The sequence below is a fragment of the Eulemur rufifrons genome, chromosome 17 (assembly GCF_041146395.1).
Source record: "Eulemur rufifrons isolate Redbay chromosome 17, OSU_ERuf_1, whole genome shotgun sequence".
NCBI classification, from domain to species: Eukaryota; Metazoa; Chordata; class Mammalia; order Primates; family Lemuridae; genus Eulemur; species Eulemur rufifrons.
Genome location: NC_090999.1, coordinates 11736243 through 11763262, shown reverse-complemented (window position 1 = coordinate 11763262; position 27020 = coordinate 11736243). Strand labels below are relative to the sequence as shown.

Sequence of the window (27020 nt, the reverse complement as noted above, 5' to 3'; positions counted from 1 at the left end):
TCTTGGCAACCCAGAGATGTCTCAGTTCTTTCAGTGCTAAATTATATCTGGGATTATTTCTAGTCACTATAGTTTAAAAGAGTAACTGAAAAGGGGTTTTAAGGAATTGTGGGGAAAATCAGAATATAAAAATCAGGGCTGAATCAGTTGGCAAGTTGGAATCCCATAACCATGAGAATAAACTCTTTACAGAATCATGCATTCATAATTGAGGCATCTTGACATTAGCACAGTTAGTTTTGCTTTTTGCTTTTGATTGGGAGTGTGGATGCCAGTGGATCTTTGTATCTTTTCCTGTGAAACATTGGCTAAAGGTTAGTTTATTGTTGGTGACACCTTTTACCATTTGTATTCCTTTTTTTCCTCCCTTTCCACCTCCTACTATTCATAAACTTTTCATATTATCCTCTGGATGGAAGCTGCTCTTCCTAGTGGTGACAGAGTGTGACATTAGGGGCAGGATAATGGGAAAGAAGGGGGGTGCCATGTGGTCCTTCTCATCGAGTGCACCAAAGACACGGGACAAAATTGTCTGTGAACTTTAGTTGTGAATGCAGGCGGGCCTCAATTTACAAACATACCATGTTTTTCAACCGTGTTTGTGAGTTAGTTTGGAACACTACACGTCTTCTGTGGCAATAGTGTTATAAAGGATCCTTAAGCCTATAGGCAACTTAAGAAATGATGATGATGATGATGTAGCTGAAAGCTACAGATACATTGTAGCTGCAAATAGCTGAAATACACTTCTTATAAAAATGTGTAGTATTTCAGCAACACCATTAAAGACTTCTGTAGGCCAGAGAACTCACAAATGTTCTCTTGTTCATGAATCTGTAATGAGAACCTGCCCCACAGAATGATATTTAAAATCTGTCACCATCTCTTGGTAGTTACCCAACACTTGTGGCACAGTCCTTGAGGAAAAATCATGTCCGAGTTCTGAAGCAGGATGGCAGCAACGTGTCTTCTACTGAAATTTAATGGTGGCATCAGCTCTGCTGGGCACAGGCAGTTCTTGGGGTTGCCTCGACAGAACACAGACACCTACTGAAACCACCCGTGTTCCATTCACAGCCTGCATGGCCATGGCTGAGTGCAAGCTGTCCCCGTTGGAGCTGGCTGCAGTTGTTCAGAAATGCTTGCCAGCCCCAGGTGTAAAACCCGGTAGTCAGGAGACAAGGAGATGAGTCAGGGGGGCTTATTAGCTGTCGTGAGACCCCACTTTCCACGCGTACTGTATGGCAAGGGCATATAAAGGCCACCCACTGCTGTGTGAGATGCCTGGGTGTCCAGGGATGCTCTGGAGAGAGTGGCTGCTGTCACCTCTTCATGTGATTTCCAGGTCCCCTGTTGAGAGTGTCTGTCTCTGCAGGGGAGAAGTCTGAACATTCCACCTTCCCCTCTCGATTCTAAATCTCTTGGTTCTGTCCCCAGCAACTTATCCTTCTCTTTGCTCCTCTCTACATTCTGGTCTCACCGTGGCCAGGCTTTTTGACAAGTTTTGCCTTGGAGCTTGCAAGCATTTGGGGGTTGAAAGAGCGCCAGGGGTTAAGGAGCACAGCAGACAGGTTCTGTATGGTTCCAATCAGCTGCATGAAAACCTTAAAAGTCAGTTCTCCATTAAAAGAAAAAAAGAACACAGTGGACAGAGAAGAGAAAAAGAAGAGCGTTCCTCTAGCACCACTGGCAAGCCATCCGCCTCTGTGACCTTTTCGCTTATGTTTGTCAGAGGGCTTGGATTATGCTACAGAGGCCACTCCTCTTCCGTGCACACCCAGCTTTAATGATTCCAGAAGCTAGGTCTGCCCCAGGTGTACTTTATATGGGTTGATTCTACTTCTTGAGGTTGTTGAAGTTCATAGAATTCAGAGTAATGAAGTCTGCTTGCAGTTAATTAGGTCACTGCCAATGAACGGTTTTAAAAACTCCTGCAGTTTGACATGGTTCTAGAACTTTGTGTTACTCTAGAATAGAGGTTCTCAACTAGGATGATCCCTACCCTCACCCCCCAAACCTAAAGAATTATCTAGTCCAAAATGTCAATAGCACCGAGGTGGAGAGACCTGTTTTAGAACCTGGTATTATAAAAGCCATGCGTCCCTTCAAGTGGGCTTGATTAACAAGAATTAGAAAAAAATAGCATCTGTCAAGTTGGAAAGGCTCTTCTATTGCCAACAGGAAAAAAAGAAAGACTATAAAGTAGGAGAAAAAGTGCTGTTTAAATCCTTGGTGCTATAATATATTATCCATATCTAGTTTCTGGAATTCATCAAAAACAAAGACCCACACTCCGTAGGCTTCTACAGCAGATTTTCTAAGCCAGGTGACTTCCTCACTAAGTAACTTCAGGCAAAAAGAGGAAAACTTTCTTTTGGCTGGTGAGTTTACTGCAGATTTAAACAGCCACAGTAATTTATCTTATGCATTGAGAAATTATTTTACCGCTGTGTCTTTAAAAAGAGAAAAAAAGCAGGTCACATTTCAGGAGCAAATTGTGATCTTGTCCTGTGGGTGGCTACAGCATCCCAAACCACAGTACTTAGGGAGGCGAGGCGAGGCGAGCTGTCGTGGGAGGTGACAGGGCCTGTTCTGGGGCTGAGACTGGGTTGTGTGTTTGGCTAAAGAATGTTCTCTTTCTCGTGAATCTGTAATTAGAACATGCCCTGCGGCACGGTATTTAAAGTCCTTCATTATGTCTTTTTAGAGTTGTTTTTCTACCTTATTTTTGAACTTAATTTTTTCAGTCAGAGTTCAGGAAAGAAAATCAACTTTAAAATCGGAAGAGAAATATAATAGTTTTTAAAAGGGCAATAGTAGGCTGACATCTATGATAATGAGACTATCCTCTTTACGTTAAAGCAGGGCCAACAACCTTTTTGTGTGTACAGGGCCGGGAAGGTCAGTATTTTAGGCTGTGTGCAGGGACTTCCCTTTGCCTCTGGGTGGGAAGGAGCCACCGACAGTAGGTGACTAATGGGCCAGGCTGGGGTGGCGCCGCCTGGCCGGGAGTTTTATGATTTTCTTCCAGAGAGGGGGATCATTGAGCACCATGATACGATCTACCACAACCTCATCCTTGGATTAGCTTGGGCAAGTCTCCTGTGTGGTCTCCTGGACCCCCAGTCTTGTTAATGGAGAGCAGGAACTTGATGAATTTAACATGGCTCTTCAGTTTTAACACAGCATTTGGCCCTTACATTTAATCATTATGTGTTTTGGGGGTCGTAGGGAGGGTATGTTCCTTGACACCTCGATTGCTCAATCAATTACAGAAACGGGATTGGATTTTCCTACTGTGGAGTGGTTAAGAATGTTTGTGTACAATTGAGAAGCATGCAGGCTGGAAAATCAATGTTTGAAAAGTGTTTTTAAATTTGTTAAATGATTTGAAATTATTGAGGTGTAATTCCATATAGTAAAATTTACCCATTATAGGTACCCAGTTGAATGATTTTTAGTACCTTTATACAGTTGTGGGGCCATCACCATGGCACCCCGGAAGTGCCTTCTTCCCCATTCAGTGTACCTCTCGTACCTAGCTATGTCCCGCCATTTATCTACTTTCTGTGTCTGTGGCTTTGCCTTTTCTAGAAACTTCGTTGAAAGGAACCCTACAATATGTCATCTTTTGTGTCTGATGTCTTTCACTTACCATGATGTCTTTGTGGCTCATTCTTGTTAGTGAAGGTATCAGTGATTCATTTTTTCATTACTGAAGAGTTCCATTGTATAAATTTACCACATTGTGCTTATCTCTATACCAGTTGATAGACATTTGAATTGTTTCCAGTATTTGGCTATTATGAATAATGCTGTTATGAATATTTGCATACAAGACTTTAGAAAAAATTTCTTTTGAGTAGGTAAATATCTAGGAGTTGAGTTGTTGGGACATATGGTAAGATTATGTTTAACTTCTTAAGAAACTGCCAAACTGTTTTCCAAAGTGGATGTACCATTTTACATTCCCACCAGTTTCTCTACATCCTCACCAACATTTGGTAGGGTCAGCCTTTTTTATTATAGTCAGGAAATCATTTGTTGGCAATAGAAAATGGAACCTCTATGAACCTCATTTATGAAGAAAGGGATGGTATTACTTTCCTCTCTGTCTTATAGGATTGCTCTAAAGATCAAAAGAGATGGCAATTTATGTGCAAGTGCTTTGTATTGCAAAAATGTTACTGGTGATTATGTGCAAAAAAATTTTTAGCTGTGAAATTTAACACCCACGTATCCATCTCAGAGAATAAGATAAAAACTTGTCCAAGTTTTAATATAATGTGTATGTTTTGATCAAACTTGTTCCACCTGCTTATAAAGGCAATTTTTAATCAAATCGTGAGCTTTCTCCATATGCTAGGTTGCCTATATTGTGTATTAAATTATCAGCCTTATTTAACAATGACAGAATATAATGGTTTGCATATGGTGGGTAAGTTTTTCTTTCCCTCTCAAACTTGGATGGTCTGGTAAATGTCTGCCTGTGATTTGTGTTCAGATGCTTGTGGGTGGCCTCTTTTGGACCTGGGCACATGTGTTCTATTCTAATAGAATGGAAGTAGAAAGTTTGGGGGCTCAGAGAAAACGCCAAGGACAATCTATGTAAAAATATCCATGTCAGCGGTTTGACTTTGCAATTCTGATTCTATGAAAATTGCCAGTTTATACTTTTTCAAAGAACAAAGGGAGTGTTTTGAATATGTTTCCCTCCTTACCTGTGGAAGACAGCTGTTTATTATAGATCTAAGGAAACTGGCCAGTGGCCTCTAGATTTGAAATCTGGGCTGTATTTTGTAAAACTCGCTTATCAGCAGCTCTTCACACCTGTTGGAAAAGACCTTTGGACTACAGAAGCTGAACTGTGTGTTTGATCATGTAGCATTGTGTCAACAAAGGGCTTTGTAGTACTTTCAAACGAGAAGGCAAAGAGAGCCACAACTAGACGCTAAGCCAGTCAGAGAAACTGCATGCTGGAGTGAAAATATGCTCTGGGTGGCCTCTGGAAGTTGGGAGGTTCATATTAATCCTGGTGACAGTTTATATTAATTTGGTAATGTTGCATAATCCTAATTTCATTCTTATTAAAAAGTTTTAATAAATTGGGAAACAGGTACTTGAAATCCTTTTTTTGTTTGCTTGTCTGTTTCTCTTTATTTTATTTTTAAATTTCAGAATATTATGGCAGTACAAACATTTTGGTTACATATATTGCCTTTGCACTGCCCAAACCAAAGCTACAAGCGTGCCTATCCCCCAGACGGCATGCTCCGCATCCATTAGTTGTGAATTAATTTACCCATCCCCTCCACCCTCCTCCCACCTGCCTGTCACCCGATGAAAATTACTTTCATGTGTGCACCTAAGTGTTGATCAGTTAGTACCAATTCCATGGTGAGTACATGTGGTGCTTGTTTTTCATTCTTGTGATACTTCACTTAGTAGAATGGGCTCTAGCTCCATCCAGGATAATACAAAAGGTGCTAGTTCACCATTGTTTTTTATGGCTGAGTAGAACTCCATGGTATACATATACCACATTTTATTAATCCACTCACATATTGATGGGAATTTGGGATGTTTCCACATCTCTGCAGTTGTGAATTGTGCTGCTATAAAGATTCGAGTACAGATGTCTTTATTATAGAATTATTTTTTTTCTTTTGGGTAGATGCCTAGTAGTGGGATTGCTGGATCAAATGGTAGTTCTATTTTTAGTTCTTTGAGGTATGTCCATATTACTTTCTGTAGAGGTTGTACTAATTTGCAGTCCCACCAGCAGTGTAAGAGTGTTCCTATCGAAATCCTTTTTGACGAAAATGATGCCGGTGATGGTGGCAGCAAACAGAAAGCTTTAGGCTCAGGATTCTGGGGTGGAGGTGCACTGGGAGTTTTTTTTTTTCTGACTTTAACTTAATGAGTAAAAGTTCTCACCTTATATGGCTTTGAAAATATTCATTTGAGTGGGAGTGTGTGTGCACGTGTTATGTTTGGAGGTACATATTTCAAAGCTTTCAAATGTTGCAGTCTGATACGTGAATTAAAAAGAGGATGAAAAAAGTCATCAGGCACTTGGAAGTCTTTTTCTAGAGCATTACAAATAATGTGGTTTGGGTATGGAATTATATTTGTGAGAGCCATCTTAACGGATGCCTGAAGTCGATGTTGTTTTTGGAAGCAGCTGTTTGCTAATAAAGAAATCAGGACTGACAGGCGGTTGTGTCATTCTTTCCATGTGCCACCAGCATTTCTTCCCAAAGTGGGAGTCAGAGGGAGCATGTTGGACTTGTGTAGAAATGGGAACTTGGCCCCTGTTGGTGTTAATGTGTGTTCTTTAAATAGGCGCAGGCTTCAGCATTTATATAGAATACTTCATATTCATCTTTGATGCTGTTTTCCACTTTGGGGACATGGTTGAAGAACTATGGATGGGGTCAACAAGTTAAAATCCCCATGATATGGGGGAAATGAGTGCACATGGAGAGGGCCTTGTATAGGGTTTTGTCATGGGGGATGCTAGGAGAGCTGTAGAACCTGCAGGGAAATTGTCTGCGTTGGTCAGTGGGGGAAAGGGGTCTGTTCCATTTCAGTCTTGGGGTCTCCAGCCACCTTGATCTTCTTGGAAATGCTTGTAGAACCTCTTTCTGGGGCCCCAGGGTCTAGCTGGCTGGCTCCAAGTGTTTTTATCCAACTCAAGGTTGACTTACTAGGGATCCCAAGTAACAGGGGAGACAGCCGGCACTGGAAGCCCTGGCTGGTGGATTTCAAACAGGTTCATCACTGGCACTGAGGGAGTAACTTTTAAGTCAGATTTTTATATTGTCTTAAATTTTCCCTCCTAGGGGATGAGAGGGAGCAAATACATGATACGTGATAACTGGCCATTTAAAGTGACCTCTGTGTTGTTAGATTTTAATTGTTGACTGATTTATGAATGCATTTGATTTATTTATGAATTATTTCCAGGAGACAAACAGAGTCAGCACGATGTGTAGAAAGAGTGTGGGATTAGAAATTGGAGAGACCTGCCCAGGTCACTGGCTGTGTGGTTTTGGGCAAGGCTAAGCCCCAAGCTTCAATTTCCTCATGGAGGTGGGGGGTTCCTGTCTTACTGAAGGTTAGTATTCAATAGAATGTCACTGAGGCTCTTAGCACACGAGTGTGATACATCACGGGCGCTCCTTTACTGGAAGCTACTATTTTTGCTGTTGATCAACGCAGTTGAGAATAGCAAAAAGTGATGAGTTTACTTGTATGTTATTTCTCACCTGCCACCCCGCGTCAAGAATGGAATAGTAGCCTTTTCAACTAGAAATTGAACATACTATAGCCAATATATTTCAAATCTTTCACTTATTTCAAATCAAAATGGAAATAAAATAGGAATAAATGAAGTTGAAAATTTTAGAAAAAAGAGTTCAATTGAAATGTCATTTCCAGTGATAATTTTGTTACAGTACAGCCACATTAATACACTGATTCATGAGGATGTGCTCCGTTAGTGTCCTTTCTGTTGGAGTTGACGAAATTGTTGTGCAGAGTAGAAGTAGTTTAATGAGATACTAAAGCTCGGTGTTGCAGTCCATCCTATGGGGACACATCAGGCGTCATAAAGGTAATTCTTGATCATTCAAATGACCAGTGAACACACAGTAATTTCTTCAAACTTTATCACTTGTCTTTGGAAATGAACGGTTTCACGCTGTGAAGCCAAAGAAAGAGGAAATTGAGCATCGAAAAGCCAAATATTATGATATCTCATTGTTCAGTGGAGAAGTGAAAAATGGAAATGGAATCAATGCTCAGGGTTAAAACAATCTGGTTAAAGTACAATCTGGAAATTGCTATTATATTTTTTGGGCTGTAGTCCTAAATTTTGAAGTTCGTTAGGTGTCTGGTATAATCCTAGCACAGCTCATACTGGCAGAGTTCTGATATTTATCAGAGATTTCAGTCTCTCTTTTGGAGATTCCAGTTGCCATGCGGATTTTGGGACAGTAGGATGTCAGAGGAGTTGGTCTAATGTCCGCCAGGTGGGCAAGTGTATGGGGCTTTGACCTGGGAGGATGGGAACCACTAGGTCCCAAATGGTTCTCGAAGAGGGTGAAGCAGTGCAGAGACCTGGTTAGACTTGTGGTTTCTGGAGCCACCTGCCTGGGTTCAAGTTCTTGCCCAGTCTTGGTGATATTGGGTAAGTTACTTTACCTCTGGGCCTTTGCGTCTCCATCTATAAAATGGGAGTGATAATGGTGCCTGCCTTACTATCTCAAATGAGTGATCCACTTAAACTGGTTGTATAGTAGGAACACAGGGGCTACTGTCTTCTTAGTCCTGTCTTTGCTTTCTTTGTCTGGTGGGGCTCTCTCTGTGTCACATTTGTGGATAGTAAATAAAGGCTGTGGATGATGCTTCCCGAAGATTTGTTCTTTGTTTGTTTGAGAAAGACATTTGCCTTTCAAAATGTTTTTTTTTTTTTTAAAAAGGAATGTAGGAGTCATGATAATTTTGAGGGTGGTGTTTTGCCACAGAATGCAATTCAAACTCATAGTTAAATCTTGTTTGTTTTGTTTACAGGGAACACGGGTCTGGCTGAGAGAAAATGGCCAGCATTTTCCAAGTACTGTAAATTCCTGTGCAGAGGGCGTCGTCGTGTTCCAGACAGACTATGGTCAGGTGAGAGCAAGTCCCTGCAGCTTCCTGCCATCTGTGCTCTGCTTTATAGATGGTCTTACCCAAGGGTGCGCGTGCTTGCCCCCCTCCTCCCCCAAACACCTTAAGTCATGTTTCTAAGTGATAAATCACAGTGGGATTCCCACAGTCCCAGTGGGAATGTAGGATGTACACATTGTGAGTGTGTGATGGATACTCTACAGTTCTCCCAAATGGACCACAGCAAGGGCTCCAGCCAGTAGGGACAGAAGAGCACACACTGGCCCAGTTTCCTTCCTGAGTATCTTTTCCACCTTCTTGCACCTTTTTCAAGAATCAGAAGTGTAATTTGAGACAAAATTCAAATATATTGATAATTGCCAATTGATTATCACTTTCTCTTAAAATTCTTAAACTTTCATAGTGCCTTAGTCAGCGCCTTAGTCCTCTGATGGAATACCATAAACTGCGTGACTTGTAAGCAGCAAACATTTATTTCTCACGGTTCTGGAGGCCGGGAAGTCCAAGATCAAGGCACTGGCAGTACGGTGGCTGGTGAGGGTCCCGCTTCCTGTTCATAGACAGCCAACTTCTCACCGTCCCTCAAGTGATGGAAAGGGCAAGGGAGCTTTCCCAGGCCTCTTTTAGAAGAGCACCAATCCCATTTGTGAAGGCTTCATCTTCATGACCTAATCACCTCCCAAAGGCCCCACCTTTTACTGCCCTTGCATAGGGGATTAGGATTTCAACATACGAATTTTGTGGAGGACACAAACACTCAATCCGTCACACAGAATTTTGGAAATACTGGCATGCCAGTAGACTTTAGAGTGGTGGCATCCTGTCACTGTTATAACAAGACTGACTCACCCAGTTAAGCTGAGCTTAGTTATCTACCTTGCTGACCAGCTGAAGAAGCGTCTTCTGTATAGGGAATGACACTGCTCCTGTTCCCACTCTTTAGTGTAAAACGCATGAAGACCCATTTCCCTGAAAATAAAAGTGAAGGGAACACAATATAGAACAATAAAATAAAAAGGAACACAATAGATAACAGTATAATTCATTTAACAAAACTGTGTTCCTGAAAGCATTGTAAAATAGATTTTTAATGGAATTCTTTTCCTTTCTTATTGAATTATATATTATTTTAACCCCATAGCCTTTCCTCTAATTCTTTGCATAAAAAAAATTTTTTTTTTTGGTAAAAAACATACAACATTAACTTTACCATGTTAATTATTTTTAAGCGTATAGTTCACATTATTGTGCAGCAGATCGCCAAAACTTATTCATCTTGCAGCACTGAAATTCGTGCCCACTAAACACTAATTCCCTCTGCCCTCTACCATTCCTCTTTCCGTTTCTATGATTTTAATTACTTTAGATACTTCATATGGGTGGAGTTATACAGGATTTGGCCTTGTGTGACTGGCTTATTTCACTTAGGTTTCCATTTCTGTCTAGCTAAGCCTCGGTTGGCAGAGGCTCCTAACACGACTCCCCCAGTCCCTCAGTGCGACTGCCTTTGCGTCTCAGTCAGCAACCTGTGCCACGTGAAGCCCTTGCTGACCACAGTCGATGGGCAGCTCTCGGTGAGGTTGGAGTGGAATGGGTTGGTTAGGTCAGTAGTTCTGCTCATTTTCGACAGTATTTATATGGATTGTGGGTTTAGAAAGAACTAAACTGGAATAACATGTACTGGAAAACAACACTGAACCTTGACCTCTAATCTTCGGTTGGTCATCAAATACTTGGTTTTATGTTGTCCAGTCTGTCATTCCCAAATATACCAATTATAATTAGCCTGGTGATTCGTGTAGGAATTGTAGGGTTTACAGAGGAAAAATGAGGCCAGATTTTAAAAATTGGGGTCAAGCTTGGATCAAGAACTGGCACTGGCCAAAATACTGTAGTTTCTTTTTCCACTGACCTGCATAGTCCTCCCCCCTTACCTCACAAGTTCACTGTAGGACGTACAGGATAACAAGTTCAATAACTGGTCCTGGTGCCCAGGACAGGAACACCTGTGCTTTAACTGGGCAGGGACAGATTCTTGAGGGAATCAGGGTCAAAGATTTAGAGCATGGCCTTGTTCTGGTCAAGCCCATCTCTGGTTACTTTTTAAAATATTAGTTAATTTTGACTCAGTTTGGTATGTTATTAAAGGATGTTAAGATACTGGTATTTCTGGAGGAAGGGGAGAATGGCAAGTTAGTAGTGTTTAATGGGTACAGAGTTTCAGTTTTGGAAGATGAAAAAGTTCTGAAGATGGTGGTGATGGTTGTACAACAGTGTGATTGTACTTAATGCCACTATGCTGCACTGAAACACATAAGCTGATACATTTTGTGTTAGTATATGTATATTTTACCTCCCTCCCCTTCCCACAGACTCACCAAAATATGTCAGTCAGGGTTTGAGGTCAAATGGTAACTGGCAGAAATTGTCAAATGGCTATTTGTAGGTTTAAAAAAATTTCTGTGAAATTTTTACATTACCGAAATATGACATCTTAGAGTCCTTAACTGGCTTACAAAACTAGTAGTGTAATTTTCCTTTGACTTAGAGCAGTGCATCTGAAATGTTACTGCGTATGGGTCACCTGGGGAACTTGTTAAGATGCAGATTCTGACAGGCAGGTTGGGGTTTGGCTGGAGAATCTGCATTTTTCACAAGCTCCGTAGTGACATTGATGTGCTGGACAAACCACGTTGGAGTAGTAAGGATTGAGAAGATATTCCTGAAAAACACCTTAGGGTCATGGTTACCTAAAATGAAGAGCAGGAAGCACGCAATCCCCTACATACACCACCAGCACTTCTGTTTTGGAGGAAGCAAAAATAATGACAAGGAGGAGGGCTTTGGGCAAAGTTTGGAAGTTTTTTTCTGGCCCTTCGAAGCTTTTCCTCTCTTTCTCATTCTCTGTGCCCTCCCTTCCAGTGACCATTTCATCTCGAGTGTGGCAGGGGGGTTGGGCTAACTGCAGTATAATAATTCTCAAGTGGATTAAAGAGCACTTAAAAAAAATCCTCTTTAGCGTTAGAGACCCAGCAGAGCTATGCATAACTAAAATCCTAAAGTGCAACCGCAGGGACACCGGGTAGGTGGGAGATAATAGTGTTTTGTTTTGCATGAGACCATGAAAGGGCACGCTTTCTTACTTCGTTCAGTCTTGTAGGAGAATTTTGCACATTCATTCAACTGTCCTTTTTTTGCCAAGGAGATCATTTTAATGTTAATTTAAAATTTCATGCTACTCTGAAATTTAAATTTAAATTACTGTAGGTAATTCGAAGGCCACAGCACACAGGCAGGTCAGCACATGCCCTGCAAGTTAGAGAGTAGTTGTCTTCTTGGACAACACGCTTTGGACAGAGTTTTAGAAGAGCAGATTTTTAAAAGCACCATAGTTCTGCTGGGCGCAGACTCAGCTGAAAGATCAACTTTTATGAAAGGAGAAGAGGGAAGATGGCCCTGAACATTTGTCTTCCGGAACATTCAGGAGGTGCACAAACAATCACTATAGCACCCTTTAAGAACATTGTAGAATTGAGTAATAAGTTCTACATTAGACTTTTCACATTGAGAGTTTGAACTATTTTATTATCCTTTTCTGGAAAGAGTCTAATTTGATTGCTCTGAAACAGCCTTAGAATGACATCAATTTACCTAATTGTATTTTAAGGGGTAGTTAATTCAATTTACCACAGGAATTTAATCAAGACGATTACATTGTGCAGTGATTTCATTTGGTTTTCTGTTTGACTTATCTCTATATGGGGTCTTCCAAAATATTTACTGATTGGGAATTTGATCGTCCTCCTCCATGCCCCTCTCTTTTTATTTGAAACAAGTATAACTGAACTTGGCTTTAAAAGTTGTTCTCGTTTTATTAATTCACAAAAAGGCCATTGGATTGCCTAGTACTTTCAACTTGTCCCCGTCCCCTAAGAAAGTCAGACATCTTCAAGCCACACTGGGAACACAGTCCTAATTACTTACAATCACATCTCCCGCTTAGAGCCATCTCTCACCCCTTTGGGTTGACATTCTGGTTTTGGCTTGTTGGAGTTAATGTCACGGACCCAATTTTGTGAAACTTAATAAGGAGTTAGTTAGTGTGGTGACTTTTCACTTTTCATTGCTATTTTTGGTCATTTTCGCACACTTTCTGCCCTGTTCAGCTGTTTTTCTCTTGCTATTTTTCTCCCTCCACTTGGCCACCATTGGCGTCTTTTTTGTGCTTTGAATGTCTCGTGGATGTGGGCCGCCTTTTGACCTCTTTCCAACGGCCTTCTCAATATACCGTCTGTGCACACTCCTGTCTCCCGGAAAAGTCTCAAGCTTGTTGAACGCAGGGGAGTGGTCAGTGGGGGACCGCCCAGCAGGGGTCCCCTTTCAGAGCTGACTCCCACTGAAGCCTCGGGAATTGGGCAACTAGAACCCAGCTTTTTACATTTCAACTTTAAGTGGCCAGAGAAGTGAGATCTGACTGCTGAGGGGAAGTGGTGGATCCTAGATATTTGAGCAGAGTGAAAAATCTCCTCCGAGAGCCCAGGAGGCTGGAGCTTTCCCCACAGCGGGGGAAGCTGCATTCCAGGCTTGTCACGCAAAGCCCTCTGGGCAGCTGTGGAGGGGCCATGATCCCACTAGCTCCTGCGTGGAGCCCAAGAGGGAAGTGAGCAAGCAGCTGGCCTGGCCCCCCAGGTGGGACAGCCAGCAGGAGGGGACCACCTGGGGTCCGGAGGGGAGCTCCACCTCCTGGGAAGATTGGCTGGGCTTTGAATTGTGCAGGGGGTGAGGGGACCGGCATCCAGGCAGCTAAACTTGTGAAGATGGAGGAGAAGGAATTTGGGGGCAACATTTATAATGCAAAAGAAGTGTCCCTAGGACACAGTGGCTCTTTAGAACCAAGCTCTGGCACAGAAGAGATAGATTCTTTCTAGTCAGCTGGCCTGGACATAATTGCCTGGCTTTTATGTTTTGTTTTGTTTTGTTTTGTTTTTTTAAATGTATATTCTGTCCCCTTCTCAGCTTTTTTTAATCTTCTTTTTTTGTGTATGTGAAGGAGAATATTTTCATTTACTGGGGACATCATACCCATTTTTTTCCTCAAGAGGAAGGGAACGTAGGGTCATTTACATTTGGGTTCACAGCGCCTCTCAAGTCTCCAGTGTCCCATATATGGCAATTGCCGCTTCCAACCAAATTAACTTCTGGGTTCACCTGGACCATGTGAAATTACAGTTTCTAGAGGTCTTGAAGGGTTGGATATTGGCAGTTATGTGTGATTCAGCGTAACAGCTTGTTAATGGCCCTTCATTTTAATTTTGTGATTTAGCTTATCAGTGATCTGCTTATGATTTAAAGATGGGATTTTTCTGATGGCTTACAGGAACGCTCAACAAAGTAGCAGATTTTTTTGCCGTCTAGTTGAGTGGCAAAGCATATTCCTAAAATAGTACGCCAGCTTTCATCCTGTTGCTGTTGCTGTGTGTGTACATTTTCTAGCAGCTGTAACGTTGGTATTCCTTCTGGGGTTTTCGCTTTTTCTGGTGGGTGTCTAAAGGGTTTGCTATGATTAGTCTCCTCTGCAAATACCCAAATTTGAGTTGAAAGAAAAATGAATAAATACACAATTTTTTTGGACTGGAACTTGGGTTTTCCTCTACTGTTCTGTGTGTGTTTATTGGGATAAATTGACATTACGTAAAACTTAGCATTTTAACCATTTTAAGTTTACAGTTTGGTGGCATTAATGACATTCATCGTGTTGTGCCATCACATCACTATTTCTAAAACTTTTTCACTACCCCAAAGAAAAACTCTGAACTCATTAAGCAGTAACCCCCTTTGTAATTTATTTTTAAACTACTTTTCTCTTGCATGTCTTTTCTTGTGCTGCTTTAAAAAATAACAGCACATTGGAAATTCTGGTTTGTATCTTTTCTTAAGGAATAGATCAAGGAAGATCGCTTGAGATCCCGCTCTGGATTCCTGGAATGGAGAATCCAGTGGTCCAGCTTAGGTCCCGGGACCGCTCAGCCTTGGCCACATGCTGTGCATGTAGGGGTGGATGGTGCTACCACTGTGGATGGATGAGGGGCCTTTCTCAAGAGGAAAGTGACTTGCACAGCCATCCTAAAAGTAAGGGGAAATAGGGGTATGCTGGTGACAAGTGACAGATAATTTTTAAAAATTAGATGTACACTCTTTGGCTTCTTTTGTTGAAACTTTAGTAGGGCTCCATCTGTTTCCTTGGAATTCACTTCAATCGAAACAGTGCAGCTGTATTAAAAAGATAGCGCTGAGCCGTGAAAGCTCTTAAATTCTCTTTGTTTTTCCCACGTTTTGGTATTGCTCCTGGAAATACCCCTCTCTGAGATGGACATTAAACACCAGCTTACGGAGTTTCTTAGAGTCAGAGGTCTGTGCTCCGGAGACTGACACCACTGGGACTTTTAGTCTTGCTTTCAAGACCAATTAACATGCAACTTGTCCAACTAACTTAGTTTGGAGCTAAAAAATGTTTTTACGCTCTGAAATCCATGTGGTTCTGACTCTCTAGACCTCTTCCAAGAATTTGGTTTGGCATTTTGTGACTCAAAGATGGAAAGTCAAATGTTTCCATTAATTTTCACTCTGGGACTATAGAAAAAAAAGTTTGCTTGTTTATTAGTGCACTTAGCTCCAGGAAAAACACGTGCGTGTTTACAAATCCGCGCAGCTCTGCATGGAAGGCTCACTTAATGCGATCTGGGAGGAGACTCCGCTCAAGCAGGCCAAGCCCTTGTTCTTTCTCCCACCGGGAATCTGGTTCCTGCAAAGATGTGTCCACCTCCCCGGCCTTCATTCAGGGATGAACGTGCTGATGTGATCTTCTCAGAGAAGCCACCTCCACTTGAAAGAGCCACCTTATCGATAATTTTCTGTCTCTCCTCACCCAGGTTTCTGAGAAAGGGGACTTGTCACTGCGGCGTTCCTAGCACCCAGAACCAGAGCCTGGCCCAGGAATGCCCTCAGTAAATACTGAATGGATGAATGAAACTCCATTTGTAATCAGCACGAAGCCAAATAAGTCATTGGAATGCTGTGGGCTTTGTTAAGCACGTTATTTTATGACATTTTAGTAAACAGGTTAACAAGTCTTAAGGGACTACAGATGACCAAAACGAAAAAAGAGCTGCAAATCATAAGAGTCATGGTGGGAGTTTCACTACGTTACTTCTACCCTGGTAGTGTGTAGACCACCATAGACCACGGGACCAGAATGAAATAAAGAGGGTGGAAGAAAGACTTTCTCAAGGGAATTCTTTTACTTGATAGACTCTAGACACATAGAAATTGCATTTTCATTTCTTAGGGGGAGGGGTGGGTGTGTTGACTTTGGTTCAGGGTCATTTTTCAAAGTCTGGCATTTTCAAAACCTGAGATTGTTATTCCATACACTTCAACAGTCACACTGAAACAGGAAACAGTGACAAACATTATAAGCTACCTTTCTGTCCTAAGGAATGTGGCTGTGCAAGGTGTTGCAGACTTTAAGCACGCCGAAGGTGTACACTGTATTCCCAGCACCGATGAAAAGCCCGCTGGTAAGACCTCCCGGTCTCTGGGGCCTGTTTCCTGTTTCTTTAAGTGAATCCAGCTTACTTCTGACCCTTTTTTCCAGAGCATGGCTTTTGTCTTCCCATCTCAGTCCCTTTGGACTGAACAGGTGGGTTCCTCCCTGCCTGGCTTCCCCAGAGGGTTGGGTGGATGGGTGGGAAAGGGGATTAGATCTCTGTTGGCAGCATTTACTGGCCCTGGCAAGGCTCTAGCTGAAGACGCACACATTAGCTACTTTTGCAAGGAGAGCAACTGGCCTCTGCCTGGGTCATGACCTTCTTTGGCCTCCTGCCCCGCTTTGGGCCCACTTGTTGATTTTTTCCCTTAGTGGATTTTCCTGGACTTTGGCCTCCTTTTTCCTCCCTATGTCCACTGAATGTACCTCTTTTTCCCAACCCTTAGGGATGGTCTGTTTATCTGGACTCAAACATGCCTCCAACCTGCCTGAGCCTCCCATCTTTGTTTGACGTCCAGATTCCAGGCTCAGCTTCTAGGTGGCTTGGTCCACTCACACCTGTGCAAGCCTGTGGCATTTCCAGTTCCTTCCTGCAACCAGCGAGGCACCTGGTCTTGCAATGCTAGTGTCCGGGCACAAAGAGAAGCGCTGATGTCTGGTGCCATTGGCCCCACTGTTGCTTTTGATTTTGTGTTTCATTTTAAAAATTAAATTGCTCACATTTGAAAAGAAGTGGGATACTATCATGTATTTTTGATACCCAGGAATACTGAAAATAATCAACTAATTAATGCCAGGTGCTAAGCTCAGGCCAGTCAGCAATTTATGACTGGAAGACACGAAATAAAAAACTGGTTAAATCAAACTGAATTCTTTTATTTTGAATGCTTAAATAAATACTATAGCTTTATTATAAGTAACATTTTGTGATAAATGTGAAGACCTTGTTTGGAAACAGAAACGACTCCAATTATCTCTGGGAATCAGATACGGCATCATTTACTGCCGACTGCTGGGTGTGATTTCAGTAGAAAAAGCAGAGGCAATTTGTTGGATTTAGGCAGTTGTCCGTTTGGGAATGAGTTGCATTCCATTCTAAAAATTCATTTATAGGCCTGTTATTTGGAACAAATTTTTCCAAAGACTCAGATATACATGATGAATTGATTATCCAGCTGGTCTACACAGACCTCCTCGGGCATCCACAGCGTGCCCGGAGAGGGCTGATGCTAGTCCTCTATTGCCTGATTCTGACTTTAGCCCTGTTCAGATTCCAACCTGGGATGCCACCGCGTGACAGTAGGGAATCCCATCCTTGCCATGACCCCCTCCCTGGTGAGCGGTGGGAAAAGGGGCACCCCGGTTCTAAACCATGTCCTCCTCAAGGTTGATGAGGATGAAGACCTCGTCAGGGTGGCCATTTCAGATGGGGAAAGGGAAGAGGATATTTGCTGGGTGACATCTCTCCATCTGGCACCATACCGGTGCCGTTCTGTTTGTCCTGTTAATCCTCAGAACTGCCCTGTGAACCAGCCACACTGCAGTGACACGGCAGTCGAACTTAGGTGTGATGACAGGTCCAAGAGTCCACGCTTGGCCTGCAGTCAGAGCCAGAGCTGGGGTTTGCCTCCCGAGTGTGTCATCTCTCCACTTGATCATGTTCGCGCCTCAGGAGGGGCGTGAATAAGGCAGGGTCAGACTGCTGGGTGGTTGTTGGCTCCTTTGCTGTGTTCATTCCTTTCCTCTCTGTGGGCCCCAGGCAGTTAGTGTACTCTCCTGTGCTTTCTTGTCATGACATTTATGCTCTCTCAAAGTTACTCTTCAAGATTGGCAGGTTCCCATGCCACCTCTCTGCTTCCCTCTACTTTGTGGTAGCTTTTTTCTTCATTTGGTTTAATTGCTCTAGGGAAACAGAAGGGTTTCCTAGGCTTGTGTTCAAGTCTTGCATCCACCATGCTCCCTTAGGCACGGTGGCCCCCAGCCCCGGCTACACGCTGTCATTCACTGCGAAGCTCTCCCCGACAGCCTTGGCCCTGCCCCAGAACCAAAATATCAGAATCTCAGGTGAGGCTCAGGCCATGGTGTGTTTTTAAAAAAAGCTTCCTGGGTGCTGTTTAATGAGCAGCCAGGTTCAGAACTATGTCATGGACTGAATGACCATCGTATCAAAACATTACTTTAAAAATTGTTGAAAAAGCACAACTTTTGCAGGCTGGACTTAGAAAGTGCCTAGCATTGCTTAATAGCTAGGCCTTGGTTTTTCCCAGGGAGCTTCTTTTTTGGCCATCTTTTCTGTGCAGTAGCTCCTTCTGTCTGTCTGTCTGTCCACCGGCCCACCCATCCATCTGTCATCCGTCACTGGACCCTTGTCTGCAAGGGGCCCTGGAGTTCATCCTTGTGCTCTCTTCAGAGCCTCGACCTGCTTTTGATCTTCCCGTCTCCCCCTTCCTTCTCCCACCTTCTCACGGGACACTGTTAGAGTGGGATGTTTGGGTTGAAGCCTCCCAGCTGCTAACGCAGTGTTTCTGCAAGAGTGAGTCTCTGGCCTGCTGCTTCAGAATCACTGGGGCCCTTGTGAAAAAGTTCCTTGGCCCCTTCCACGTTGCCTGAATCCAGCTCTTGGTGAATTGGGTCCTGGAACCTGCATTTAACAAGCTGCCCAGATTTTATTCACACTGACTCAGTGGGTACTTTGATCTGAGGTGAATTGGAAAGTTCTCCTTCCTCTTCTCAGCCGCACTTCTCACCTACTTGCCATTTACTTCAAATGGGGCTACTCCCTGCCCCGGCGGTAGTGGCTCTGGGGGGAGGCCAGCCTTCCTCATGGTATAAATCTTCAGAGAGGTTTGAATCTTTCATTTTTTCCCCTCTCTCTCTCTTAGGCTCTTGCCCCCTTTTCTTTCTGTGTCTGAAACAGAACTTGATGTTTGGACACTTCTTGGGAGAGACTGTGAAGGTTTTTCTAATTTGTGTTTAGAGACATCCAGTGGTGAAGCGGCTTCCCGAAGTCCGGCCGTCAGTGGTCTTTGGGTTCAGATAACTCAGTTAAGTTCTATTCATGTTCCCGAGGGGAACCTCGCCTGTTTGTATCTCAAGGAGAGAAGGGGGACTAGGGCCTGAAGGAGGGGCAAGGCCTTGGGAGCAGGTGGGACAGGGACACTGCTGAGGAGAGGACAGACCCTGGGGGTGGGTGAGGGTGGTGTCTTGTGAAAGGCGTCTTTGCTATGGTCTGAATGTTTGTGTCCCCCTAAGTTCTTATGTTGAGATCCTGACCCCCAATGTGATGGCATTAGGAGGTGATGCCTTTGGGAAGTGATTAGATAGATCATGAGGACAGACCCCTCATGAGTGGGATTAGTGCTCTTATGAAAAAAGCCTGAGGGAGCTTGTTTGTCCTCACACCACATGAGGACACAGCTAGAAGGTGCCATCTATGAGCCAGAAAGCAGCCCTCACCGGACACTGAATCTCCTTGTTCTTGGACTTCCCAGTCTCCTGAACTGTGAGAAATGCATTTCTATTGTTGAGAAGCCACCCAGTCTATGGAATCTGCTATAGACCACGGCTGGCTTGTTTCCTCCACTCTCCTCCCGTGGAGCATCTGCCCTCCTGGGCTTGGACTAAAGGAGAGTGCAGGGTGGAGAGCTGGTGTGTAAATCCCAGGCAGCCCCCCCCCCCCCAACTGGGGAGAGAAGGAAGCTTACGCCCAGTGGATGCCCATTCTGGTAACTTCTGCTCAAGGAGCTTGTGTTACTTAGAACTGCAGGGAAAGTGTGAACTTACGGCTTTTATTTCACACCATCTGATTGTGCTGCCATTTTAAAGCTAACAGACGTGTAAAAAATTGAACTCAATGGTTACTTTGGAGGGACTGAGCTTTCAAAGGTATTGGAAATGCTCAGGGTATTGTTGTGTATGGTTCATCAAGGCTGTAGGTTTTACTGTATGTAAATGAAACCTCCATTTAAAACAAAAGTAACACCTGCCTTTTCTGAAGGCAGCTGATTATGAAATGACACATGTCACCAACACAGCATTCCTGGGTAAAGTTCATGCGACAATTCCAGTGTTTAACTTCACGGGGGCAGCGAACCACAGCCTGATTTGTACAGCCTACAGTTTCTTACATTTTTAACTATTTGGAAAAACTCACAAGAAAAAGAATATTTTATGACACATGAAAACTATATGAAATTCAAATTTAATAAAGTCGTATTGGAACACAGCCATGCCATTCATTGGCCTCTTGTCTGTGACTGTGTTCGCGTCCGTTGGTGTCTTCTGGAAGGGCTTTGCTATGGCCTGAATGTTTGTGTGCCCCCAAATGCACACAGCCAAGGACTAGCAAAACCTCAGGTATTGACCATCTGGCTTTTTGCAGAAAAAGTTTGCGGAGCCTGAGCTAAAGGCTCATTTCCCCAATTACTTCTGAAATGATATTTAGTGCTGCAGGGGGCCGACCTTGCAGAGGGTTCCCATTCTGGGCTACACATTGGAATCCCCTGAGGAGCTACTAAATGAGATTCCTGGGCCACTGTGCCATGCCAAATGGCACAACTTCCCTGGAGGTGAGCCCAGTACTGTATTCACAGCCAGCACAACCAGCGTCGGGAGTCTGTGTTTGAACCCTAATGGATTGCTAGATGATCCACTGGTTCCAAAGCCCTGTCGTTTCCCCAGTGAGGGGCAGTGCCTTGCCCAAGAGGGTGAAAGTAGTCTGCAGTCAGTGGCAAAACTCATGCTTCTTGCTACCTGTAGGGAGGGCAGTGGCTCTCAAAGTGGAGCTGACATCAGAATCCCGCGGAAGGCTTGTTAAACCACTGAGTCCTGGGCCTCAACCCAGAGTTTCTGATTCAGCAAGTCTCAGGTGGAGCCCGGACCTTTGCATTCCTGACAAGCTCCCAGGTGCCTGCTTCCTGCTGGTCTGGAAGCCACACTTTCAAAATGGGTTTGTAGGGGTTGGCAGACTGTGTGTGGATTTTTTTTTAATCCGTGTTCTACATAAAAGCATCTGATACACCATCTTCCTCCCAAAGCATATTCTTTGAAAACACAGATGGTCGCTCACACAGCCCAAGTACCTTTGGAACTGCCACAGCCTTAAAGGAATCATTCTTGAGCAGTGTTGTTCTTAGTTGTAAATGCTACCAACACCTGCCAATGGTTTAGTCTGTAACCAGGTGTTGTTTTCTGCGTTGGGTTAATGGGGCGCCACTTCCAGGCACAGCAAAAATAGGACAAGCCTGTGTGTTGTGTGTTCATTACAGCCCAAAACATTTCCAAGGAAGGTCTATGCGTTCTGGAAGTATTTCAGAGAGCGACTTGATGGTGCTTCTGCACTTCCAGAAGTTGCTGTAGAGATGCTGACCCCCGTAATGCTTATTTTTAGTATGGAAGAGCAGTTCAATTATAAACTTATCGTTTTTGGTGTTAGGCTGATATATAGTCCTCATTTTTAAGCTTTATTTATTTCTATTACTATTTAGAATCTGCTGTTAGAACTCCCAAAATTTCCATAGGTGTCCAATATGCTCTTGTAGTCCGTTGTCTGGACCGACTGGCAGAAAGAAACCAGGAAGAGGCCCAGGCTACCAGGGCGAGGCAGGTGAGGCCCTAGGGTAGAAAATGTGAAGAGACACTCCCTGAGGGTCATGAGCTCCCCCCAGCGTGGGTGCATCTTTAAATTGTGCACGTTTGCACCTGCGTGCCTCACCCTAGGGAACCTGGAAGCTTGAACGAGACTCCCTGGGACAAGCGGCCCCGTGTGGGACCCAGCTCGCCTCTTCCACTTGCTTTGCTTGCCTGTTTCCTCCATACCTGTAACACACAGTCTGAGAAAGGACTCATGTTGAACAGTTCTGTCTCTGGTATGTTTTCAGATATCTGTGTCAACGCACTTTTGTGAACGTGTTTAGGATGGGATGGCTGCAGTGCACTTTCCCACGTGGAATACGATGGCTTTGATTATTCCAGTGAATTTTTGAGGGAAAAAAAGATGAAGCCTTTATAGCAGGCTTGTGCAATCTCACATAAAACGATCATATTATGTGTGTAAATTCAGCCTGTGGCCTGTATTAGAAGTTCCCAATGCAGTTGCTTCATTTCAGAGGTTGAAGTCAGTCTTTCATGTAGCTGCTGTCTGAGCGTTCCAAATGGTTCTGGGAATCATTCTGAAATAATTAATAGTAGTCTTAAGTCTTCCAGTGAGGGTAACAGGGTAGCTAACCCTTGAGAATTCAGCAAGTATTTCAGTCTCCTGGAATGATCTGCTGTTCTGAAATGTATCCATCTTCCTGCCGTGTCAGAGTTCATCGTGCCTTGTTCCAAGCATCTGCTTTTGCTTGTGCAAACAGAGCTCATGACAGATGTTAACTGGCTGAGCAGAGAGACAGTCACTCCTGTGACAATGGGCCGAAGCATATGCTGCCCCCAGGTTCAGGAAGGCTTTGTAGCAAAGGACTCAAAAGAGATCAGGCCTCCGGGGAGCGTTGCCAGCGTGCCTTCGTAAAGGGCAAATCCTGTCCGATTAACCTAATTTCCTTCCCCAAGCAGTGATAAACCAAGGAGATTAAAATTGCAGCCATTTCAACTTTAGCATTTATTTCTTTTTACGATATTAAGATATATTTGTAATTAAAATTTGAAGACGGTTCATTTAAAACATTTATTCTGCTTTATTTATTTATTCTTCCTCTACCAAAAGGTCACAGCTTGCCACGGAAAATGGTACCTGGGCCTCGTGGACATTTGGAGGTAGCACTAGTGAATGCAGGTGTCAGCGTCCACATCCCCACATGTATTTTGTGTGTTCCCTGTTTGGGACCTTCTCTGCAAGGGCAAGATGATGTAAATACCGTAGAGAAAATAATTCCTGCCGTTTGAGGAAAGCCATACTCAAAGTATCCATTATTGGCTCGTTGCTATCTTTGATGCAGATTTTAAAATAGTTTGCAGATGTTACTTTTAGCTACAAGAGCAAAAGCAGCTGAAGCCACATTTTAGCACCTAAGATTTGATTAGTTAATAACTTTCATAAGTTTGAGCTGGGGTCTGCAATGAAAATGAATAGTTTTGGTTTTTTTTTTTTTTTTTTTTGAAACAAGGTCTCACTCTGTTGCCCAGGCTAGAGTACAGTGGCTTCATCATAGCTCACTATAAGCTCTGACTCCTGGGCTTAAGTGATCCTCCTGCATCAGCCTCCAGAGTAGCTAGGACTATAGGTGTGTGCCACCCCACCCTGCTAATTTTTCTATTTTTTGTAGAGACAGGTTCTTGCTCTTGCTCTGGCTGGTCTCAAACTCCCGGACCCCAAGTACAGGATGGTACGATAGCAAATAAATGGGGTGACAGCCTTTGACAATATATAGCTGGCTTCTCATCTGTCTGCGAAAAGAGCAATACCATAGGTTTTACACTTGAGGATTGCCAGGGCTCATTTTTCTCCTGCCTCTTCTGTCTAAGCAGGTTAGAGGCTGTCCTGAATATTTCCTTGCATGGGTGAGATTTTGTGTTATCATCTTGACCCCTGAGAGATAGACGGTGACCACTGCAGCTTGCTTCAACATTTATTTGGCAACACTGCGGAAGTGTAGCAATGTTTAAAGAGAATGTATAACTTTGAGAATGACATGATACATGATCATGAATTTTTTTGTTATTTTTAAGAGACAGAGTCTTGCTCTCTCCCTCAGGCTAGAGTACAGTGGTATCATCATAGCTCACTGCAGCCTCAGACTCCTGGGCTCAAGCGATCCTCCTGCTTCAGCCTCCCAAGTAGCTAGGACTACAGGTGCACACCACCATGCCTGGCTAATTTTTTTATTTTTTTGTAGAGGCAGGGTCTCACTATGTTGCTCAGGCTGATCTTGAACTCCTGGCCCCAAAGGATCCTCCTGCCTTGGCCTCCCTAACTGCTAGGATTGCAGGAGTGAACCACCGCACCTGGCCGTGAATTGTTTTTATAAGGGATCTTTGAAGCTCTCTTTTTAAGTAGTGTCTAGTCATTGCTTATGTCAGGTCTAGGGTGAGGATCGTCCCATTTCATTTCTAGTTCTCCCCTTGCTGGTCCCCATGTGGACAGCGTCCTGCTGTCACTCCCCAGCTTCTCTATGGTTGCCTCACAAAGGCTTTTGAAGAATTCCTGGAAGAAATTCCCGGGAGGTTTACTTGGGTCATTTTAATCGAAGGATTTATGGGGCATCTGTTGAACTCAGGGGATTTGGGGCAGGAAAATACTTCCCAGATCATTTAGTTTTGCTGTGTCATTTGACATGTGACCAGAGTTGGGCCAGACCACTTTGATCCAGGTCACATAAGAGAGAAAACGGAATCGGGAGAAATGAGCTCTCCTCGTTTATGCATCGGGCCTCATTCGGTTTTGTGGGCTATGTTCTGCTTGAGGGTGATGAGGACCAGCTAGTCCACGTCTGGGAAATAATACAAACGAGCCCTTCCGTAGTCAGCCAGCTGCTTAGGGAATCACGACAGGAATTCACAATACCATTAAGAATTTGATTAGTATGTGAAAGCCAGAGGCAAAAAAGTAATTTAATTTTCTTGTATCTGCATCCCAGTTAACTCTTGTGAATGAATGCATTTTGGATAAAACTGAAAATAAGACCCTAACTAATGAATGAGTTAATTTGCATATGCATAGAGAGCAGGACTTTTTCTATACATTAATGACTAAGCCAGTGTATACAATATTCATAGACAGCAATAAATAAATGTCATGGTGACCTAGAGAATAAAACTTTTTGTCACTTTGTGACTTTTTTTAAACCTATACTCTCAACTGTGTTACCCTTTTAAGTTATGCATAGACTTTCTTTTTATTGGGCTTGTTCAGTGTATCTGTCTGTCCATCCATCCATCATCACACCAGTGATCAGCAAATCTTTCCTGATTTCTTCAACTAAATTAACCAGGAATATCATAATTCACATATTAATTGATATTATTTTCTTTTAAGTTTGCATTATGTGGTTTGCTCTTCTGAGAGGACCCAATGTGGCAATTAAAAGAGGAATTGGGGCCGGGCGCGGTGGCTCACGCCTGTAATCCTAGCACTCTGGGAGGCCGAGGCGGGTGGATCGCTCGAGGTCAGGAGTTCGAGACCAGCCTGAGCAAGAGAGAGACCCCGTCTCTACTAAAAATAGAAAGAAATTATCTGGCCAACTAAAATATATATAGAAAAAATTAGCCGGGCATGGTGGCGCATGCCTGTAGTCCCAGCTACTCGGGAGGCTGAGGCAGGAGGATCGCTTGAGCCCAGGAGTCTGAGGTTGCTGTGAGCTAGGCTAACGCCACGGCACTCACTCTAGCCTGGGCAACAAAGCAAGACTCTGTCTCAAAAAAAAAAAAGAGGAATTGGGAGGACAGTTTTGCATAGTCCCAAAGGGCCACTGACCCCCAAATTAGTTCTTGAGCACTAGTAGGAGATCACCTATGTGGAAAGTGCTTCTCCTAAACCTTACATTTATAGAATTCTCTGCCGTTCATAAGATATTTCATTTGATCTAATTTTGATCCTCATAACAACCATGTGACCCAGGTTTCCGAGTTTTAAAACGTTATTGGTAAAGATCTGTTGATTGACACTTTTCTGTTGCCCAGACAGAAGCAATTTCAGGCTCCATCAGTGCTGGAGACCAGACTGCCCAGGACAAAACCTGGAGCCAAGTAGCGTAGCCGGGGGTGACATTCCCAAGGCCTGCGCTCTGGGTTTCAGTATAACTTTTTCTTAAAAAGTGTGAAATCCTGCAGAAGAACAAACAACAAACAAAAAAGCCACCAGCACATAATAGCTACTTTTTCATTCTCTCCTTGAAAGACTTCAAGTTTGGAAATGTACAGTTGACCCTGGAGTAGAAATAAAGTTTTTATGCTATCTACTGTTTTAGTTAGAGGACATTTTACGTGGCGGAAAAACCAAGGGTGAGCTACTTACTCCGCTGCCGCCGCCTCCAAACTTTTTAGAGCGATCACCTGAAGGCATCAGAATTGCCATTAGGTGGAACTTACCAGTACATGGCCTTTTCCTCCTCTCGTTCTCTTGCCAATGTCCATTTCCGGTCTTATATTCTTTAACTTAGAATCTTTTATTTTTCTTTCTAAAATTAAAAAAGAATACATGAGCAGCTGGAGGTCGGAGGGTCAGGTTGAATACATCAAGGCAGTGTAAGTAAGAAGTAGCCGAATGAATTTATGGGGCTCTTTGATGAAGACATTTTCCCCAGTATTGCTGGGCTGGGCAGAATGGACTATAAGCTGAGGGATAGCAGTGTAGACCAATTAATTTTTTACTTGTCTAAAAGCATTCCTTTTTGTCTTATGGAAATTCCAGGTCTAAAATTGCCATTAGCATCAGACTCGCTGAATAAATAGTTTAGATGTCAGTCTTCTATGTTACTTTGTGTAAAGAAAATCTAAGCCATCTGGGCTTTTTGTGCTTTTATTGTGCTGGCTCTAAAGACAGGGCAAAACGGCTTTTGTTTTTGGGTCAAAGCAGATGTACGCATCCTGCCATCTTAATTTCTTTTGTATGGGTTGGCGTGTATTTTAGCTGCTTGGAAATGCTGAAAAGATTTCAAGCCAAGATGGGGAAGAGCAAAATAAATTGATGAGTTTGTTTTTTTTTTTCCCCACAATTAAGGGTACTAGTTCAAATATTTTGTGAACAAGTATCCTCTGAAATAAGTACATTTACTTAATATCATTTGGATGTTTCTCCAGGTTTGTTGTTAAGCCGTTTCTTTGGCCAGATGTTTCTCTTACATCTGAATCACGCAACTGGGGTTTG

At 43.3% G+C, this 27020-nt stretch overlaps 1 protein-coding gene across 1 annotated transcript in view; it reads left to right on the top strand.

Moving 5' to 3' along the window:
* Positions 1 to 27020, top strand: part of MYO10 (myosin X) — a 207501-nt gene that overhangs the window by 36860 nt on the left and 143621 nt on the right. The window contains exon 2 of the mRNA XM_069492016.1: positions 8578 to 8676. Coding sequence (XP_069348117.1) covers positions 8578 to 8676 — 99 coding nt within the window. The remainder of the gene's footprint in view (positions 1 to 8577; positions 8677 to 27020) is intronic.